The sequence below is a fragment of the Nomascus leucogenys genome, chromosome 7b, assembly GCF_006542625.1.
Source record: "Nomascus leucogenys isolate Asia chromosome 7b, Asia_NLE_v1, whole genome shotgun sequence".
NCBI classification, from domain to species: Eukaryota; Metazoa; Chordata; class Mammalia; order Primates; family Hylobatidae; genus Nomascus; species Nomascus leucogenys.
Window position 1 is genome coordinate 42,036,290 of NC_044387.1, and position 22,833 is coordinate 42,059,122.

Genomic DNA, 22,833 nt, shown 5'->3' on the forward strand with positions numbered 1-22,833 from the left:
ATTTTTAATTTTTATGGATACACGATAGCGGTACATATTTACCTGGTACATGTGATATTTTGATACAGGCATACAGTGGGTAATGATTAAATCTGGGCAATTGGAATATCCATCACCTCAGACACTTATCATTTCTTTGTGTTGGGAATATTCCAAGTCTTCTCCTCTAGCTATTTTGAAATATACAATATGTTTACTGTAGTTGTCCTATAGTGCTACTGAACACTAGCTCTTATTCCTTCCATCCAATTATAGTTTTAAATCCATTAACTAACCCCTCTTCATCCCTGCTCTTCCCCACTACTCTTTCCAGCCATTGATAACCACCCTTCTATTCACTACGCCTATGAGATCCCCATTTTCAGCTCCCACATTTGAGGGAGGACATAGTGATATTTGTCCTTCAGTGCTTGGCTTATTTCATTTAATGTAATGCTCTTCAGTTCCATCCATGTTGCTGCAAATGACAAAGTTTTGTTCTTTTTAATGGATAAATAATATTCTGTTGTGAAGATATACCATGTTTTTTAAAATCCATTCATCCATTGATCCATACTTAAGGTTAATTCTATATCTTGTCTATTGTAAACAGTGCTGCAATAAACAGGGGAGTGCAGATATTTCTTCAATATACTGATTTCCTTTCTTTGGGATATATACCCAGCATGTTTTTTTTCTTTTTTTTTTTTTTCATTTTAAATACACACCCCCTGTAGTAACCACTGATGTGACATACCACCATAGCTCACTTAGATTGCCGATTCTTGAATTTCAAATAAATAAAACTGTATAGTATGTACTGTGTGTTTAGCTTTTCACTCAACATAATTATTGCTTGTGATATTTTGTGTACTGGGGGTTCATTTTTTGTTATTGTTATCTATTTTATAGACCACAATTTGTACTCTACTGTTTATAGACATTTTGCTTGTGTCCAGTTTGAGTTATTTTTATAAATGTATCATAAACACTAAAAAAAATAAAATAAAAACCAAAGTGATAATCTTCAGGTAACACTTGCAACTACAGGTGTTAGGGTAAAAACTAATTTTTTTATTTATTATAAAAGTGATTTTTTATTATAAAGTTTTCAAAAAATATATTGAAGCAAATATAAGGAAACACCTAGTGTCCTAATATACAGAAATAAAAATAATAAATTATGATACACATTTTTTCACATTTTTTATGCCCATGTATTTATGTGATTTAAAAAATAGAATTAGGTCATATGTACATATTGGGGATTTTTAAACTTTTTTGCATGTTAAATTTTACATATTGTTTTAAAAATGTTTTCATTATCTTGAACATTTTTATATTAAAAAGTAAGTTTTAACATAAGAAATTTTTACATTAAAAACTAATTTTTTTAGGCAGAAAAAGTAGAAACCTTAACAAAGCTGATTAGCTGGAGTTCATCAAAATGTAAAACTTCTACTCTTCAGATGACACTGTTGAGAATATGAAAAGACAATCTACAGACGGGAAGAAAACATCTGCAAAACACATAAAGGACTTGCATCCAGACTATATACAGAACTCTTACAACACATTTAAGGGAAAATAAACATCTCATTTTCTTTTAATGGGAAAAAGATTTGAACAGACACTAACTACACTTAAGAAGAAATACTATCGCAAATAAGTGTATGAAAGAGTCTCAACATCATTAGTCATTAGAGAAATGCAAATTAAATAAGACACCACTATACACCAACACAATTGCTAAAACTAACAAGTGAACAAAAAAAAAAACTGACAATAACCAGTATTGACAAGCATGCAAAGCAGCTGGATCTCTTAGACATTTACTGTGGAAAGCAGTTTGGCAGTTTCTTATAAAGTTAATCATTCACTTATCGTATGACGCAGCACTTTCACTCCTAGTTCTTTACTCAAGAGAAAAGAAAATATATGTCTATTACAAAGACCTACATGTGAATATTTACAGCAGCATTATTCGTAATATCTTGAAGCTGCAAACAACTCAAATGTTCTCATTAAACGAATTGTGGTGCATCCATACAATGGAATTCTATTCTGCAATAGAAAGGACCCAACTACTGCTACATGCAGCAACACGGATGACTCTGAAAAGCATTGTACAAAGTCACAGAAGCCAGACACAAATGGCTACATACTGTATGATTCCTTAAGTCTGACATTCTGGAAAAATCAAAGCTATAAGGACAGACAATTGATCGGTGGTTGCCAGGGGTAGACGAGGGGGGGAAGGGATTGACTATAGGGGCAGGAGGGAACTTTTTGGGGTGATGGAAATATTCTACACCTTGATGTGGCAGTAACACAACTATATTGGTTTGTCACACTCATAGAATTGTACATCTAAAAAGGGTGAATTTTACTGTATATAATTTATTGCAATAACCTTACCTTAAAAAAAACTAAATGTTTGAGAAAACCTGCTTGGACATCTAAGTAATTATAGTTAACTATCATATGTAACTCCTGCTTCTCTCTCCTCTCTATAAAAAAGAATGCCCCTGTCTCCAACATTTGGTTTCAAACAAGAATATCTCAATTGTTTATTTTCTAGATTGCCAATTTAGATTACCACTTAGTCCAGTATGTGTTTAAAATATATATATGCTGGACTGTGCTTTGGTAATAGTTTCAGGAAGAATTGCTCATTCAAAAGCAGGCAACTCACTTGCTGATTGCCTTTGCCAGCAGATAATGACATCACTAGCTGGAATAATATCAAAGACATTCAGAAACTATGAATATAACATTACTTTTGAACTGTCAGATTTTAAAAATACAGCTGTTAGTAACAGGGACACAGAGTACAAGAGGAGAAATTTTCACACACATGCAAAATTGCCCTTTATATTTTTCTACACCAATTGCGGTGTTTATATAACAGTTAATATTAGGGAGTCTGCAAATTTTGAAAATCACTCTTCCATAAATATGAAAGTACATAAAAATTCCATTATGCTAAGGTACTCTACACTGTTGTTTACTGACAAAATGCTTGAGATCCTTTATTTAACACATAGAATTTAAAATATATTCTTGCTGTTTCTGTTGTGTCTTAGATTCTTGGCAGCTATAACCGAGGAAATTTAAGCACTGAAAAATTTGTGGAGGAAATAAAATCAATTGCAAGCGAACCCACTGAAAAGCATTTCTTCAACGTCTCTGATGAATTGGCTCTAGTCACCATTGTTAAAACTCTGGGAGAAAGAATATTTGCCCTGGAAGGTATGTCTATTTATCTTATTGCTGTATGTTCTCTCTGCAATTCAAAATCAGTATAATGGGATTTTTGTATTTATTCCTAATACATCAGTAATACTTTTTTTTACTGTGTACAATATCTAGCATGGAACAATGCTCTTTTATATAAATCTGTCATTGAGACAGCTGTTTCTCACAACACTGTGTCTGCTAGAGGCTCTCTTTGTAAGGGCATGATAGGGCAGTGCTGATGGGGCAGCCGATGAAGACAATGGTCAATGTAGATGTGCCAAGACAAAAATGTTTCCATGTGCTTTATTCCTTTTCTGTACTATAGATTTGGAAAATGAGGGTACCACCTCTGGTTTGGGATTTTATTTTTAATTTGCTTCTTCATTTCATATTGAGCTACTACAAGAGTGCTCTTATGCAATAACTTCTTTGTTCATTTATTTTCTCTGTGTTTTGTTCCTTGCCCATTTTAAAGGTCTTCATGGAACTTTGCCTTAAAATCCATGGCAATGAAACATTGGTTCACTGTATTTGTCTAAATCATGTTACTTCTTTGCAGATCTTTCCTTGGGTTTTCAGTGGTGACTGGCTGTTGAGGATAACGAGTTATGGCATTCCCTATTCTGCCTTAGGTAGAGGATGTCAAGTAGCTAATTACTTTGGAACTAGATCTTTCCTAAAAGAAAAAAAAAAAAAAGTCTTCAGAATTGTTATGCCAGGCAAACTGGCAAAGCTTCTTTCTTCACATTCTTTGATGATCTCTAGTCTCAGGGAACATGCACCTTTTCTCCAACTAGGGAGAGAAACCACCAGAGAATTCTCTTCCCCTTAGGCTACCTCCAAATCCAGGTGACCCTGTCCTTGTGAGGACATACTAAAAGACTGTTGTTTCTATATCTTAAAAATAGAAATTTAAGAGCACCTTTTTAGTTTCCCTGATATGATTGATAATAGGAAACAGAAAGACAAAATGGGAATGAGACATAACTGAAAAAATGTAGACCATTTTGACTGAGCATCAAGGGGCTGGGAAAATGCAGAAAAATTAGACTATGAAAATGTATAGAAATCAAATTATTTAGAGTTATGGCTTTCAAACTTGTTTTGAGTGTGACTCACGATAATAACTACATTTTGCTTTTTGACCCAGTGCACATAAATATATACATATAAAAATAAGGCAAGGTTTCACAAGGTAATTCTTATATGTGATGCACTGTGATGGCTTCTCATCAATTCCATTCTACCCTAATCTCTTTCAATGAAAAAAAAAAATGCTTGCTATACTCAGTCTGTTGATTTCATGACTGGGTCACAATCCGTACTTAGAACATTTGATTTAGAGGTGATAGGAATCTACAGCCCAGTCAGACTGAATTTCTCTGCCTCCCTTTTCCCCTGGCCTCTTTCCCCTGTGCCTTTAGAAACAGAACACTCTAATTATTTATGAGTCTGGAGTCCCAGCTGCTTCTGAAGAACTCAGCTGTCTTGTGCTCTGTGTACAAGTCATTTTTAAGTGGCTTTGGTCTCTCAACAGCTATCCTGGTGTCATTTACCAATAAACCAGATTATGAGCTTGGCTGGCCTTAAGAAAATACATAAGGTCTTCCAACTAATTGTGTACTTTTAATTTTTAATAACATGGGCTAAGATATGATAGAAACAATCTGTAAAAGTAATTTAAAAGAAAAGTTACATAGTTACATTTGATAGTTCAACAGAATACAGTGTCATTTCTAAATCTCCTCTTAAGTAAGCAAGTAACCTAAGACTGGCAGAAATGAAGCCCACTTCAGCTGGGGGAGGGGGAGATCAATTGCCTGAAATGACATTTCAGATTGTTTCTAACCTAACTACACCATGGATTAAAGGTGACATGATGAAGAGCCCAAACACCACAAGAAGTCTCTATATTTAAATATGACATCATTTTATAAGGAACTTTACAGATTACAAATGTCTTCTATATGATCTTTGTTGCTACACTACACCAAAAGCAGTGTTTCTACTAGACTATTTCTTATTTTTTTCATGAGCTGTTGAAAAAGGCTTTATTTCTTTGTTGCTCGGGAAATCTCCATTTCCTGTCAACATGTATCTTAAGATGACAAATAGCTGTGATTATGAAATTTCTGCTTGCCAAGGACAGTGCCATCTATTGAGGCAAGTATGCCAAGGACTTGCTTAGTACATCAGAAAATGATCTAGAGTCTCCATTTCCCATTGAGCACTGGGAGAAAATGCCAGCATTTCTAACCAGAGGCTGCACGGTGTTTAGAGTGGCGGGCCCAAACACCCATGAACAGTCCAGGGAGTAGTTTGAAGCAAGAAGCCCAGGAGAGTATAGTGGTCTATTACCATGATGCCACTGCAGCAGGAAGAACATCACATAGCTTCCTTCTGTCTGTTCTCAGCTGAAGGCAGAATAGCCGCAGGGCAGATGCAGGAAATAATGCAAGTTTCCATTGCTGCATTCTTATTGATAGTGCAGATAAGTGAGAAAACACCTGAAAGCATTGTGGACTGAAAATACATGTTTAAATTAAAGTTAAAGTGCATCTCAGTCATTTAAATTACAGGGCAATTCGCACAAGAGATTAAAATGATGTATTTGAAGTCTTGATTGCCCCATTTAATCTAGTCCTACAAAGGTAATTACTGATGTATTTGTTCACAATTTTATCCATGTAAATAACTAACAAATAGTTACCTTCACAAATTTGATTATTCTCTTGCCTCAACAAAAGGGCAGACTGACTTTCTTAAGTGCTATTTTTAACTTATCTGCAAGGCCAAATAAATCAGTAACCCCTAGTGCAAGCAAATAAATCAACATTCCATCAATTCCCTCAGGAAATTGTGGCTTTGGGTTTGTGAATATTTTGAGAATAATTTGAGAGTAGCAGACTGCCATGGAATGCTCTGAATTATCTCTGCATTTCAGTAAAGAGCTTCAAAATGGGTACAGGATCTTTTAAAAATATATGATTGAATGGCATGTGGGCAGTCCTATCACAAAGACCCCTCCTGATCTGTGAGTGATACTTACCACTGGTAATTAGAGCAAATAAATGCATACTAAAATACTTAAACCCTTTATCACACAATGAAATTCTGACAGGATCTATGGCCTGAATATGGGTGGGACTGATGGAGTTGAGAAACCTCTTTAAATATGTGAATAAAATTTTTTTCAGTCCCATAACATATTAAGGGAGTTTAGCCTAAGGGCTCAGCAGGGTTCCCAAGGCATGAATTTGGACAGGAATTTCCTACTGTAGTACATCCAACTTGAACCATGTGGACCCAAAGCACCACAGGATCTACAACATGCTGCAGTGTAAGAATGGAGATTTCTCAACCCCTTTGGCAAGGACAGGGCTGCTAATGAGCAAGAATTTGAGACATGAGCCCTTTGACTATCTTTCTCTGTCTTCTACCCAGGCCTACCTAGAAATTTTGGGTTGAGAAATGTATGGCTGAAAATGCCCTAAGATGTTTGAAGTTCTGGTTTGTAAGACCACAAGCTCTACCAGTTATCTGTATTCTGCAAGTCAGTAGTGCATGAAAAGGCATTGTTACTTATTTACAGTGATATTTTCCCATGTTATAGCTACAGCTGACCAGTCAGCAGCTTCATTTGAAATGGAAATGTCTCAGACTGGCTTCAGTGCTCATTATTCACAGGTATGTTGACCAGTTGGTGAAAAATGAACTATATGTTTGCAAGACTTCCCTTCCCAAAACCAACATCTAGCCATCAGTATGTAAGTGCAACGTGCAGTTCATAGTTTGAACAATTATGCAGGCTATGATGATGTTTTCTAATTCAAATAGGAAAATGTCATTTCACAAGCTTCTTATTAGGAAAGTATGTTCTCTCACACAGTTCACTACATTGTACTAATAGTTGTGAATCAGACAGTGTGAGCTGTGCCTTGTAATTATGTATCTGTCTAAATGAAATAATTTAACATATTTGCTACAGATGTGGAATATTTTTCCACAGTGTCAAGGAATTCAAGGGTCTTATCAGAATTCCATGTTCAAGACCTAGGATGCTGGGCACCCAGAATAAAGCAGAGAGGCAAGATTATAAAATATATCATTTGTAGTTAATGAAAGAAAAGGCATAATGGTCCTTGCAAAAGAATATTGACATTTCCATGTGCAATTTTACTGTATAACTTGGGCAAGTTATTTGTGCCTCGATTTCCTTTTCTGTAAAACAGGTATGGTAGCAATAGCATCTAGCCCATAGAGTTATCACGAGGATTATATGAGCTAATAAATGTGAAGCACTTTGAACAGTATACCTATACACATTGTTAATGGCGTTTAAGTATCTCCCCTTATTATTTTTAGTAAATATTATTATCTTATTTATTTGCATGTGAGGACTGGGTCATGCTTGGAGCAGTAGGAGCCTATGATTGGAATGGAACAGTTGTCATGCAGAAGGCTAGTCAAATCATAATCCCGCGAAACACAACCTTTAATGTTGAGTCTACCAAAAAGAATGAACCGCTTGCTTCTTATTTAGGTAAGGTTTGGATATAATTATAAAAGAGTTGTTTTACTTTTCCATTTTTTACCTTTAGCATTATTTGCTTATGTTTCTATAGGCTTGCAACCATATAGCAAGATTATTTCAACAAGTTGGGTATTTTCCAGAACCCATGCAATGTTTCAGGACTCTGAGCAGCTTTAGTTAGTCAAAATGACATACATGGGAGTCATTTTTTGTTAGTAGGGCTGTCTAATGCAGGGAATGGTTTAGGATGATATGTGCCCTTTCTGATATGTTCAGTCTCTCTGTGTCTGGTATCAACTTTAACCTCAAGAAGAACTTTGAACCTGGTGGACAAGAAATGAGAGTAGAAAAGGAAACCTCAACTTCTCCTATATCCTGAAAACCAAACTCTCATATTGTCTTAAATGTCTTCTATCATTAATTTCCCTCTATGGGTCCTAATTTTGGAAAAGAAAAATGTATTTTGTCATGTAACTTCTTCTTTAATAGCTCCATTCACAATCAGACAAATATTCAACTTAAACCCAGTGATGTAACGTGATCTTGTTTCCCAGTGTCTTGCCAGAAATGAGGAGTTACATGTCTGGTACCACTTTATTTGGGATCTATACCAAGCGGAGCAACACCCGGGGGATGCCAGGGAACTCTCCCCTCACTGAAAAAAGATATTCGCCAACAGTTGGGAGGACCTAAAATAAAAAAGGACCATCAGGATATGGCTTCCCAGCTCTTACTCACTCAACAAATGTTTGGGGGGTCCTCTTTTGCCCCAGGCATTGATCTTAGTGCTGGGGATACAGTGATAAAGAAAACGCATACCTTGGCCTGGAAGCATTCACAGCTTCATGTGTTAGCCTTCCTCTCTGGGATCTTTCTGTCCCAGAGGCAAGTCTTTTTCTCTCTGTCCCAGTTGCTTTCTATTTTACCAGGAAGGTGGCAGGTCTTTACTGTGGTGTTCATACATCTCCTTATTTAAGGACACCTATTAAAGCTGTAGGGGCAGCAGGACTTAAGAAGAATAAAAGGACTAGAGTTTTAGATGACTAAAAATGTAACAGTCAACAGCAGCTGCACTGTGACTGCTAAAATCTCTTAAGACATGTAGAACTGCATGAATTAAAGTCCAGTCTGTTTCTCATAGAAATCCTGTTACATTCCACTCTGGTCAGCCAACAGCTAGAGTATCTTGTTGTTCTGAGTATCACATACTACAAGGAGAAAATGACAAACTAGGATGTGCTAGTAAAAGATTACACAGACAAGTCAGCTCCAGAAGCGATTCCCTGCTACAAGTCTCACTCTCTCCAAAACTTAAAGAAATTGAAGGTTAGAAAACAAAGGGTGCGTTGTATCTCTTTTAGGTATTTGGAGGATTGTGATATAAAATATAGGGGTTAGGCTTAAAATTCATTTCAAATTTTAGCATTGAAAGGGATCCTATGGAGCATGTATTCTTAATTTCCAATCAAGAAACCGAGAGATAGAACAATTATGTCCCAGCTGCCTATGGCAGGTGTGAAACCACAATTGAGGCTTCTTGATTCTTTTTTTTTTTTTTTTTTTTTTTTTTTTTTTTTGAGACGGAGTCTCGCTCTGTCACCCAGGCTGGAGTGCAGTGGCGCAATCTCGGCTCACTGCAAGCTCCGCCTCTCGGGTTCACGCCATTCTCCTGCCTCAGCCTCTCCGAGTAGCTGGGACTACAGGCGCCCGCCACCACGCCCGGCTAATTTTTTTGTATTTTTTAGTAGAGACGGGGTTTCACCGTGGTCTTGATCTCCTGACCTCGTGATCCGCCCGCCTCGGCCCCCCAAAGTGCTGGGATTACAAGCGTGAGCCACCGCGCCCGGCCGAGGCTTCTTGATTCTTATGTCAGTGTTCATATCACGATACCGAAATAACTGATTCTGGGTTGATTAAGAAAGCACTGCACAAATATTGAGTGCCAGCAATGTGCCAAACACTGAGTTTATACAGAATCAAAACATAGATGAGGCAGGCCAACTCCTACATTGATAAACCTTACTTTTTTGGGTGAGAGACAATAATGAAACAAGCAATCACTATCAGTATGATATGTGCTATGACACAGAATACCTAAAAATGAGGGCTGGGGATTAGATTAGCTATCTTCTAAAAGTTCATTACATCCTAAGGTTCTATGAGACTGTTTATGTGAAATACCTTGGAATCAAGAACCAGCTTAACCTGAGGCTTCTATTATATGTAGAATAAATATAGAACATTTATCTTCCTATATAATGGATGACATATAAATTAGTAAAACTCCTTATGAAAGGCATTTGACAATGTGTTTACAGAGCTATAAAAAATATTAGTACCACATTTATACAGAAATTTCACTTCTGTGGACCTAACCTAAGGAAAAAAATCCAATATTTAAGAATGCCAAGTGAACAATGATTTCCATTGTATTATTATTGATGTTATTGGGGGAAATGTCATTATCCTAAATGCCCCAAAATATGCAGATAGTTAAGTAAATAGTAAATCCACTTAATGAATATTACACACCCATAAAAATAAAAATTATAAAGCTGCTGATTCTATGATAATAAAGACTTGAAGCAGTTATGGTACAAGGTGTACAATTAGCGATAGCCATGAGGTCATAGAGACTTGAGCTTGTTTTCTGATTCTGCCCCTGGCTATGGCTTTAGGCAAATTACTTACCCCCTCAAAGCCTCAATTTTCCTATTTCTAAAATGGAAATAATTACACCATATATATCATTTGGGTTGTTAGATTAAGTAATGACTATTTAGTACTGTGACTGACACACAGTTAACACTCAGTGGGTGTTGTCTGTTATTTTATTATGTAAATGTTATTTTGTATTTTTTTATTATGTAATGTTATATAATAAACATTCCTCTTATTAGTATTGTGGTAGGCAGAATAATGACCCCCAAAGATGTCCATGTCCTAATCCCTGGACCCATGAATAATAGGTTACTTTGCATGGCAAAAGGGACTTTTCAGATATGATGAAATTAAGGATCCCAAGTTGGGAAGATTATCCTCAGATATCTGGCTGGACCTGGTATAATCAAGCATTCTAAAACTCAGAGAACCTCTCCTCGATGTGGCCAGAGGGAGACAGACTATGGAAAAATGGTCAGAGAGATGCAGTGTTGTTGGCTTTAAAGATGGAGGGGGGCTACACGCCAAAAACTGTAGATGGCTCTAGAGCTACAAAGGGCAAGAAAACGGATTCTCCTTGATAGGCTCCCAAAAGGAACACTGACCTGCCAATATCCTGATGTTTAGTCCAGGAAGCTCTATGCCAGACTTCTAATAAACAGAATCGTAAGATAATAAGTTTGTGATGCTTTAAGCCACCATGTTTGTGGTAATTTGTTACAGCAGCAATAGAAAACTCATACATAATACAAAATAATAATAGTAGCTGACATTAGTACTATTACTAATAAGTATTGAGTATTTACAAAATTAAAGACACTGTGTGAAGCCCACAAAGATGTGTATGATATTGTTGCCACTCTTAGGAAGCCCACACATTTTAATTGATAACACTGTAGTTTTGGTATTCTTACTTATATGTGATTAAATTCTTTTAAAATAAATAAACTTTTAAGAATCCTAAATTTGTCATTCCCAAAAAGCTTTGGTTAAACGTTGCTTAAAGCAGATGTGGAGAACTCAACTTAAAGATGCCACTGCAAGTAAGAAAATATTAAAAGAATCTTACTTCTGACCACAGTATTTATAATATATGACTTCTCTCTGTCCAAAAAGGAAATTTTTGGATATGTTTTCTACAGTGCGCTGAGATTTTCTTTTCTGTTTCAGAAATTATTTCATTAGCTTACTCACAAGTGAGGGTATATGACATTTTGCCAACATAAAGTCTAATACATGTAAAATTTCTTTCAAAATAGAAAAGCATCCAGAAACGGCAGGACAAATGCCTTGTGTTTTTTTCCACCCAAAATAATATTCTAAATATGAAATGAAGTTTTCAAAGTGTTTCTTCGTGGGGGTCACAAATTGAGAAGACACCGAGTGTATTTTTTCGTAAACTGTATGGATTGCAAGTTGCAAGACTATGAAAAATCTTATGAAGGAAGCAGAGAGGCAGAGGCTCTATTAGAAAAATCCCGTACTTATCAATAATGATCAGGAAGCTGTAAGAATTCAAGCTGTCGAACATCTGTCTCAGAACATAGTCTTACCCCTATCTTTCTATTACCCAAACTGCTTTATGCCAATACAGGCATTGCAAGTGAATTTGGTGGTGAAAATACAGCTGGGATTATGTTCCCCCGCCTCCTCCACCCACAGTTTGCTGAATTCTATTCCTGCCATACAGCTTTCAAAGGACAAGGAAAGATGTGAGGCAATGTCATGGCATCAAGACAGATCATACCTGTTTCCCATTACCTCACTAGATCTTGGCCCTTTTCCCAAGAAATGAATTGTGAGAGCTGACAGAATTCATTCTTCATAAATGCATGCAAAGGGCTATGCCATCCATTTTAGCCTTTTCTTCCTCTTTTTTTTTTCTCTGTATTTGAGACAGAGTTTCTCTCTTATTGCCCAGGCTGGAGTGCAGTGGCATGATCTCTGCTCACTGCAACCTCCACCTCCTGGGTTCAAGTGATTCTCCTGCCTCAGCCTCCTGAGTAACTGGGATTACAGGTGCCCGCCACCATCCCCGGCTAATTTTTTAGATTTTTGGTAGAGACTGGGTTTCATCATGTTGGCCAGACTGGTCTCGAACTCCTGACCTCAGGTGATCCACCCATCTCGGCCTCCCAAAGTGCTGGGATTACAGGCGTGAGCCACCACGCCCAGCCCTTTTCTTCCATCTTATTCTTTTCTTTTTCAGGAAACACTATTAAGCTTAAATATTTATAATTATTTTCCTTCTATTAAAATTAGGCTTTACTTGGCTCTGGCTCTCTTTTTCTTTTCTTCTTTCTTGTCTTTAGACACCCAAGCCTCAATTAGTAACTACACTAACTGGTAGTTACTGTCCCTGAGATTATTTCAGCTAATATTTTTAGTTATCGAGTATAAGTCATCAAAGAGAGTTGATTAAATAATCTCACAACTCCTAGACTCAAACATAATTTTTAATTCATTTTTAAAAGAGGCCTTTTATCAAGTTACATTCACAGCTCTGCAAATTACACACACACACACACACACACACACACACACACGTACTAACACTCTCATTCTACTCCCTTCTTTATAGTTCTTAGTAGAGTGGCATGAAATAAAACGGCCTTCATTTTGCACATTCTTCTTTTCCATTTTATGTATGTATAAACATGGCCAGAAAGATTCATTTTAAAACAATATTGTGGTTAGTAATATAAATATAGAACACATTACATGTTTGAAAAAATATTTTAGATTCTATTATGTATAATAATAAAAAACCCTCAAAGAAAGAAGAAGGAATGAGAATGTGAGGAATATTCATAAAGGATAATACACCTGAGGAATTGTGTTCCTTTAGCACTTGTAAGAATAAACATATTGTATAAAACTTTTGTTCCTTTTTAACATTTTTGAAAGAAAGTCAAACTTACTTTATAGTAAAATACTTGGTAAGTGAGTTAGAAAAATGATCTTTTCCTCAGTGAGAAGTGCTATTCTGTGACATTTTGAAAAATAATCTTACTTCTGCTCCACTGATGAAATCTGGTTATTAGAAGAGTTATTCCTTTTATAAAATCAAAATCTGCATGTGGTAATTTTTATTCATTGATATGGCTCTCTTCTCAAAACACAAAGAACAAATCTAATTTTTCACTCAAAAATTAATCTTAAAGACACAAGCAGCCTAAGATGATCTCTTAAAATGGTTTACTATTCACTTGACCCAGAACAACCCAAAAAATCATTCAAATCAAGAGATTCAAATCTTCGTGTTCACTTTAAGAACATCCATGAAGCTACCCAGGCAATCAAGGGTATGTATATCTGAAAAGCCAACAAGTATCTGAAAGATGTGACTTTACAGAAGCAGTGTGTGCCATTCCATCATTGCAATGGTGGAGTTGGTAGATGTGTCCAAAGCCAAACAGTGGAGCTGGACAGAGGGTTTATGGCCCCAGAAGAGTGCTGAAAGTTTGTTGCACATGCTTAAAAATGTAAAAAGCAGTGGTGATCTTAAAGGTTTGTATGTAGATTCTCTTGATCATCGTATACATCTAGGTGGGCGAAGCACCCAAGATGCACTGGCTCTGTTTACAGGGCTTATGGTCAGATTAACCCATATGTGACCTCCACCCCCACTATCGCACCCACCACACTGAGATGATGCTTACTGAAATAGAACAAATTTTTCTAAGCCAGAGGAGGAGGTTGCACAGAAGAAAAAGGTATTCCAGAAGAAACCGAAGAAACAAAAATAATGACCCAGGAATAATTTCAATATAAAATATATGCAAATAAAATCAAAAGTAGAAAAAAGACAATCAAAATTTTAAAGAGCATGGAAGCGCAATTAAAATAGAGGAAAGAACGGGGCACAGTGGCTCACACCTGTAATCCCAGCGGCTCACACCTGTAATCCCAGCACTTTGGGAGGCCAAGGAGAGTGCATCACAGGGTCAGGAGATAGAGACCATACTGGCTAACACGGTGAAACTCCGTCTCTACTAAAAATACAAAAAATTAGCCAGGCATGGTGGCAGGCGCCTGTAGTCCCAGCTACTTGGGAGGCTGAGGCAGGAGAATGGCGTGAACCCAGGAGAGGGAGCTTGCAGTGAGCCGAGATCACGCTACTGCACTCCAGCCTGGGCGACAGAGCTAGACTCCGTCTCAAAAAAAAAAAGAGGAAAGATCAGATACATGAAAAATGATTCAAGCTCTCTGTTGAATAAAATCACATTAAAATCACAGCAAGGTACTGTTGTTAGACAGTGTTTAATACCTATTAAAACATACACAAATTTAAATAATAGTGATGATACACAAAGCCTGGGACAGTTTCATGAAATTGTCTTTCATATGGCTGTTCATAGAACAAAGTAGTACAAATTTTCTGGAAACAATTTTCTAGACACTATAAGAACCATTAAAAACTTGATCCAGTGATCTATTCCTTGAAATTCACTGTTAAAAAATCCAGAAGAGGGACAAATTTAAATGCTCCAAGATGTCTTTGAAATCTTAAGTATAATACCAAAAATATTAAAACCACCTGAATTCTAGTGTTTTATGGGGAAATGGCCATGTAATATAAATGCAATGTCTTTATGCTTTAACAAAGAGCAATCATCTTCAATTATTTAAAATTACAATTTAAAAAGCTAGCAGCAGCACAGAAAAGGTTTACATTTTCTACGATTCCAATTATATAAAAAGTGTTAATTTCTGTAGTGCAGACACATATATCCAAATGAAATACAATCGATTTATTACAAATTGGGATGGGGATGTGCAATTTTTTTATGTGTGTCATCATTGTTATTATCATTCGTGATTTTAAATAATGAAAAACTCAGACTGGGGGAAAATAACTTCTCAGGAGAAAGCAGTTGTGGTAGATAGAGAGCATATTAAAAGCTTCCACCAAAACAAATTCTTACATGCATTGAAGAAAAAATATTATTTTCAAAATATAACCATATAAAAATGATTATCTTGGCCATTTAAAAAGAGTCTTAATTTATTACATGAAGACTTTAAGGGTCCAGGTGGTATATCTGGAATCTTTCTTTTGTTAGGTTACACTGTAAACTCTGCTACTGCTTCTTCTGGAGATGTGCTCTATATTGCTGGACAGCCTCGGTACAATCATACAGGCCAGGTCATTATCTACAGGATGGAAGATGGAAACATCAAAATTCTCCAGACACTCAGTGGAGAACAGGTGAACTTGAAAAATATTGTTTTATTTAAATTAATCTATTCATACTCTATATATGTTTACTGTCTATTGTCCTAAACTTTAAAAAATGCAATACCCACATATTCAGTAACAACTGGAAACAGGGCCCTGTGTTATGTTCTTTGGAAGGATGTATAGTGTCTGTATCTTTGTCTTCATGTTGGATGGGTGTGGAGGTAAGATGTACAATAGATGTAGATACAGATGTACAAATATATACACAAGAAAAGAGATCCAAAACATTAAGAGGCATGAAATTACCAGTGGCCCAGACAATACAGTCAGAATATGATGAGATTGCTTTAAGCTAGGATTGGTGCAGAAAACCTTATTAGAAGATGAAATTTGGGCTGAATCTACAAGGGATGATAGAATGTAGATAGGTAGAAAGAGCAGTGAAAGAGAAAGTTAAAAAGATAACATGGACCCATATTATGTGAGATTTTGAATGGCAAATTAAGAGCTTGGATTTTATCCTGGAGGTAATGGGAAATTGTCTGTAATATTTAAAATTGGAAAATTCTTATTAGGTAGTATTTAATATTAAAAGAAGTTTTGGAAATTATACATGAAATAACATTTATATATGTACATATAAAAACTGAAAGAAACATCATAAATATGCAAAAATTTACACACACACACACACACACATTAACTGAAAGAAAGATCTAACCATGCTTTTTGTCATTGTTATTTTTGAATTGTGATAGCTTGGGGAACTTTTGTTTCTAAAAAGTTTTCTGTATTTTTCAACAGTTCTACAGGGAGGATTTATTAACTTTATTCCACAGTCCTTTTACAGAGGGTGGGAGAGGGGTTCTTCTTAGCCTTCACTAAATATTCCAACTCTCTAGACTAGAGGGGCAGGACTGCATCAGCCCTCCCGCTCCGCGAGAGTCCAAGCTGCAGCCCAGCGCAGCAGTAAAGCTCAGGTGCAGGGATACTCACATTAGGCAGGTCCACAAACTGCACTCGCTTTAAAGCCCCGTGCCCCGCAGGAGCAGTATCTTTTATGACAACACCATAGACGTAGCTTCCAGGGTCTGTACAAAGGGCGGGCCGGCTACAAGAGTAACTGCGCTCTGGGAAGTCAAAAATATGTCATCTTCATCAGGTACTTATAATTCATTTGTAATTCCACACAGCCTGAATACAATATTCCAATAAGAGGATATTTTTACCCCTCTCAGTGTTGCTTAGCCTTAGTGGTAAAGTTGAAATCCCAGCCTCAGCAGATTCCCAGGGCAACAGAGTTAGAGTAACTAAAGGTCAGATCCTCATGTATCAGGTGAAAGGGTTTTATTAACTCTTTGCCCACATTTATGCTTGGAAAATGCGTAACAGTTAGAATAAGGCTATTGTTGTAGCTCAAACTGGAGGTAAGAAGAATGTAAAATAAGATGTCAGCAGTAAAAATGGAAAAGGAAGGACCATGACAGATATCAATAATGGGAAGTTGACAATAGTAAAATGAAGCATTTTAGATGACGTCTTAGATCCATTATCACTCCATTAATTGTATACAAGACAAGAAGTGTCAAATTTTATGAAAATTTGCATATGAAAGTTGAGGAGAGTATCATAATGATTTAAGTCGTGAATGATTTCAGTTTCAAGCCTGGGAATCTGAAAGAAAGGTGGCTGCATGATTAGAATGTCAATACCTCAAACAATTTAGATATTTTTAACAATGACGTTTGGCTTTTAGACATGTTCCTTGTAACAGTAAGCACAAATTCAGATATTTGCAGGTGCCAGTAAAGTAAAATCAAAATAGGTAAAGTCAATGAGTAAAGCTGCTGGGCAAAAAAACACAGGAAGTGGTGGGCACCATGGCCTTGGGCAGCTTTTGAGCTTCCACTGAGCTCCAGTTGACGGTTGCCACGTGGGGAGGAAAGCCCAGAGTTGCAAGATCTTCTATTTTATTTATGTTTATAATTAATTCAACATTTAAAAAACCTCTCAAGGCCCTCGAAAGCCTGTTGAGAAAAGTGCATTCAAAAGTCAGTGTCTTTTGCCCACATGCCTAGAAGAAATGTCTAGAACTGTAGAACTGAAGCCTTGAGAAGGAAGACAGAATGATATTTGCAATTGCCTTAGTAGAAATTTTTAAGAAGGATTGGTCATCTAGGGTAAGAGAATGGACAAAGGCTACAGGTCTGAGCTTTAGAAGAGGCCAAAATTCAGAAAATGAGAGTTGGGGAAGAAGTCAGTAAATATGAAAAGGGTGGTCTATGCCACAGGGGCAAGAGAGTAAGAATAAAATCGCAGAAGGCAGTACAGGGAGATGTACAATAAGATAATTGTTAAGAGCATCAAATATTAAACATAGAATAATATTTGGAAAAAATAAGCATTTAGGTAATGAAGTATAAGTTCTCTGCTTTTCTCTAAACAGATTTCTATCTTTAAATGAGAAAACATTGCTACAAGGGATGATCCCCCTGCAATCCTTCCATATTTTTCTATGTCCCATAGCTGCTGGGATAAGGCTTAAAATTTCATTGAGAAGACAATCTTCCAAGACTATGAGGTGAAATATGCCACACCAGTATTCCAGGACAACTCAGCTCCTTATAGTGTATTTAAACATATACGCAACCATTGCAGCATGCATTCTACTGCTTATCTAATTTTATTTCCTTAAAAATCACTATAGTATTACTGACCTTTTCTGATTTGTGGAGAAGAAAGAGAGGTTAGAGTGAAATCCAAAGAAATTCATTTTGTTACTGTCAAGCGATGAAATCTGTAACAGCTCTTCATCCTCAAAGATGGAACCGACTGATATTCTTTATCCTCATGAAAGAGCCAATAAATAACTTTCAGGGACCATCAACTTTTATCTTTCATTTCCTTTGCCAACTAGCTCCTCTTCTAGATTGCTAGAAGTAAAACAAATGTAGATTTCAGTTTCCTTTAGAATTTCTGATGTTCATTGGGCTGTTTTGTTTCATTTTGTGTCCTAGATTGGTTCCTACTTTGGCAGTATTTTAACAACAATTGACATTGACAAGGATTCTAATACTGACATTCTTCTAGTCGGAGCCCCTATGTACATGGGAACAGAGAAGGAGGAGCAAGGAAAAGTGTATGTGTATGCTCTCAATCAGGTAATGGTGTCTGAGTTTGGTCGAAATACAGGAAAATCTCTTCCTTCTCTTCATTTTTGAATAATAAGTTCTAATTTTTCACTCACTTTGAAAAAACAGAGCAAAGAAGCTATCAGGATTCATTCACTCCACCAACCCCTCAGTTTTGAAATGACCATTTATAATTCTAATAAAGTAGCTCCAACTCTTAGATATTTTCTGCTTGGAAATGTGAATTATGTTTTAACAATATATAGGAAAAAGGAGGTAAATATAGATCTCACTAAACTGCTAAATAAACCCACAAGGCTTATTTAGGCTGGGAGGCTTATCAGTTCTGGCTTGGAGATAGATAATAACCTCAGCAGTTAAATAGGATAGGGTGGAGGGGGAGAAGTCATGAGTTTCAAGGCAGCAACACTGCAGGCTTCCGGGGCTGGAATGAGATTTTGTCTTCTATTCCTGACTTTAGACATCATTTTTTAAGTTAAATAATTTTTAACTTCTTCACTAGAAGAGTTTTGCTCTTTACAGCAAAGCCAGTGTTTATCTATTTAGCTTTTCCAAATATGTACATTCTCTCCTAAATTGATTATTTTAAATAATAAATCATATGTCTTTCTTCCTATCATTTTTTGGCTTCCTCCTGTCAACTTTTTTTGTCCTGGGCTGTTTTGTCCTTTTTCCAAGAAAGTGTGTTCTTGATTACCTTTGCTAGTACTTTCTGTCTGGGTTTTTTTTTTTTTTCTTCCACTCTAGGCAGCTTTAGAGAAAGTTTCCTTTTTGAGCAGAATAAATTTTCACTTTGCACAATATAGGGTGAAGAAGGGATAGTGGCACAAATTGAGGATATAATATTATTTGGCTTGAAAAAGATGCTCTGAATTGTATACTCAATTGCATTAAAAAGAGATTCCATTAAAGTTTGTCTCCCACACTTCTGCCATCTGCTCTTTGGAATCCCTAACTTTGCTCTCAGATAGGCAAACTTCTTAAGAAATTTTACCAACTTTACCACTAATGTACAAATGGCTGTTAATAGCACTGATTTAGTATACTTTAAAAATTCTACTCTGCTGTAGTAATGATGGAAATACATAAATATCATGTTTATCTTTCTTCCAGACAAGGTTTGAATATCAAATGAGCCTGGAACCTATTAAGCAGACGTGCTGTTCATCTCGGCAGCACAATTCATGCACAAAAGAAAACAAAAATGAGCCATGCGGGGCTCGTTTTGGAACTGCAATTGCTGCTGTAAAAGACCTCAATCTTGACGGATTTAATGACATCGTGATAGGAGCTCCGCTGGAAGATGATCACGGGGGAGCTGTGTACATTTATCATGGAAGTGGCAAGACTATAAGGAAAGAGTATGCACAAGTAAGAATTGAAACCTGCAGATTCCCACCCTTCAGTGATAAGTCGGTTCAATGCCAGGCGTTACCTGTCTAACTTCATGAGTTATTTAATTTCTTCCTCCTGACCTTATTGAGAAACTAGATTTAATTCTCTTTAAGTGTTCCTTATAGATTAATTACTATATGTATATATATATATACACACACACAGACACTATATATATACACATGGTATATATATAGTATATATAGTGTATATATATGGTATATATAGTGTGTATATAGTATATATAGTGTATACATAGTGAGTATATAGTATATATATTGTATATATAGTACATATGCTATATATAGTATATATAGTGTATATATGGTGTTTATATAGTATATACACTATATATAGTGTATATACTATAGATAGTATACAGATTGTATATATAGTATATATACTATAGATAGTGTATAATATATATACTACATATAGTATATATAGTATATAGTATATATATAGTATGTATAGTACATATACTATATATAGTATATATAGTGTATATATGGTGTTTATATAGTATATATACTATACATAGTGTATATATAGTATATATACTGTATATAGTGTATATACTATATGTAGTGTATATATATACTATATATAGTGTGTATATATTACTCTATATATGTAGTGTGTGTGTATGTATGTGTGTATATATATATATATATATATATTTTTTTTTTTTTTTTTTTTTTTTTTGAGTTGGAGTCTCGCTCTGTCGCCCAGGCTGGAGTGCAGTGGCGCGATCTCGGCTCACTGCAAGCTCCGCCTCCCAGGTTCACGCCATTCTCCTGCCTCAGCCTACCGAGGAGCTGGGACTACAGGCTCCCGCCACCTCGCCTGGCTAATGTTTTGCATTTTTAGTAGAGACGGGGTTTCACCGTGTTAGCCAGGATGGTTTTGATCTCCTGATTTCGTGATCCGCCCACCTCAACCTCCCAAAGTGTTGGGATTACAGGCGCCCGGCCCTAATTACTTTATAAATATATACTTATATTTTATACATTTATCTAGTTTCCTTTCTGTTGTTATTTTCCATGTCTCCAGGATTTGACTTTTTGAAAGAGTAAAAAAAAGAATACTTTGTAACAATGCTGTTTAACATCTGCAGTGTGTCCCATTCTAAATAGAGGGCACTGCTTTCTGAATAAGGCAAAAATAATTGTATGACTTAGCCAATAAAGGATATTAGATTCTTGATTTTATATTTAATGTCCATGCTGTTATAATAAAATTGCATTAAATTTATATTAAGTTGATATATTTTCCTCAAGTGAATTAGGATTTCTAAAGGTTTATAATTTTCTCACAAGTAATCCTTAGAAAAAATAAATCTGAATATTAACTTTAAGCTGCAGGGAATTTATGTTATTCCTGTTTGTAATTTGTTGTCAGTTAACAGCTCTAATCCACAAGTGTATTTTTTTTTCCTGCATTAGAAAAATAACAAGTTACAAAAGTGCTTAATGCACTATAAAAACAAAAGAATTTAAAGGAGTTTCAATGTAATTGTCTGTTTTTCAGTAATCATAGTCGGTTAGATATTGAATAACTACTTACGAATAGAATTCACTACCTTATAGCTTATATAATTTGAAAAGAAATCAGAATATTAATTATTTCATTTTCTTTTTGAGTGTTCTCTTTGGTTCCTTAGTCAACAGAGCTCTCAAAGTCTATTCCTGTAATGCAAATGTGAGTGATTTTTCATAAAACCATAATGACAATAGTGAACAGAATAAAGGGCTTATTTCAATAAGAGCACTTGTATCCATTTGATAAATAATTTGTTTCTGTTGAAAATCTTTATGGCATTATTTACTTAAGAGACAGGCAATATTAATGACTGGGGCATGATGGAATTAGGAAATGCAGGAAGAGGGTTCTTTCTTATATTCTAATACTTTATTCCTTCAGCGTCAATCCTGTAAATTTAATGGGGTAGCATTTGAAGTAGAAAAGGAAAGCTAAATCATTGTCAGATGAAATAGATTGTCATAAACAACTTGTTTTCTAAATGGTAAATCAAGATGCAAATTTAAACAAAAGCAACAAAAAGAATATTAGAGTTGGATTTGCTTAATTACTGGCAAAATGTTTTTCCAAGGAATAGGTGAAGATGTGCTTACTCATTTCCATGAGAACCAGAGATGCTGCTTATGTATGGGATAATCCAGAATCAGTCAAGCCCATAGAACCAAGGAGTCAGATATCTCCTGAATTCTTCGCTTAAAAAAATGAGGAGGATGGCTAGGTGCGGTGGCTCATGCCTGTAATCCCAGCACTTTGGGAGGCTGAGGCAGGCGGATCACGAGGTCAGGAGTTCGAGACCAGCCTGGCCAACATGGTGAAACCCCCTCTCTACTAAAAATACAAAAAATTAGCCGGGCATGGTGGCGTGCACCTGTAATCCCAGCTACTCGGAAGGCTGAGGCAGGAGAATCACTTGAGCCTGGGAAGTGGAGGTTGCAGTGAGCCGAAATAGCATCTCAAAAAAGAAAAAAAGGGAAATACTTTCAAATGAGCCTCACCTGTTTAAGGATGAAAACTGTTTCCATTTAGTTTGTCTTAGTAGGCTTCTTATTTTATGTTATTTATGTGGAAAACAAGAGGCTGAGAAGTCTTGAAGTTTAGGGAGGGTTTGTAAGTCCTGTCTGCTTGCCATGGGCTTCTGTTAAAAG

The 22,833-nt window shown here is 36.0% G+C and overlaps 1 protein-coding gene across 1 annotated transcript in view; it reads left to right on the top strand.

The window, feature by feature from the left end:
- ITGA1 (integrin subunit alpha 1) overlaps positions 1 to 22,833 on the top strand; it is a 170,855-nt gene that overhangs the window by 106,691 nt on the left and 41,331 nt on the right. The window contains exons 9-14 of the mRNA XM_003276516.4: positions 3,066 to 3,231; positions 6,833 to 6,906; positions 7,618 to 7,762; positions 15,481 to 15,626; positions 18,617 to 18,760; positions 19,865 to 20,122. Of these exons, the coding sequence (XP_003276564.2) occupies positions 3,066 to 3,231; positions 6,833 to 6,906; positions 7,618 to 7,762; positions 15,481 to 15,626; positions 18,617 to 18,760; positions 19,865 to 20,122 (933 nt within the window). The remainder of the gene's footprint in view (positions 1 to 3,065; positions 3,232 to 6,832; positions 6,907 to 7,617; positions 7,763 to 15,480; positions 15,627 to 18,616; positions 18,761 to 19,864; positions 20,123 to 22,833) is intronic.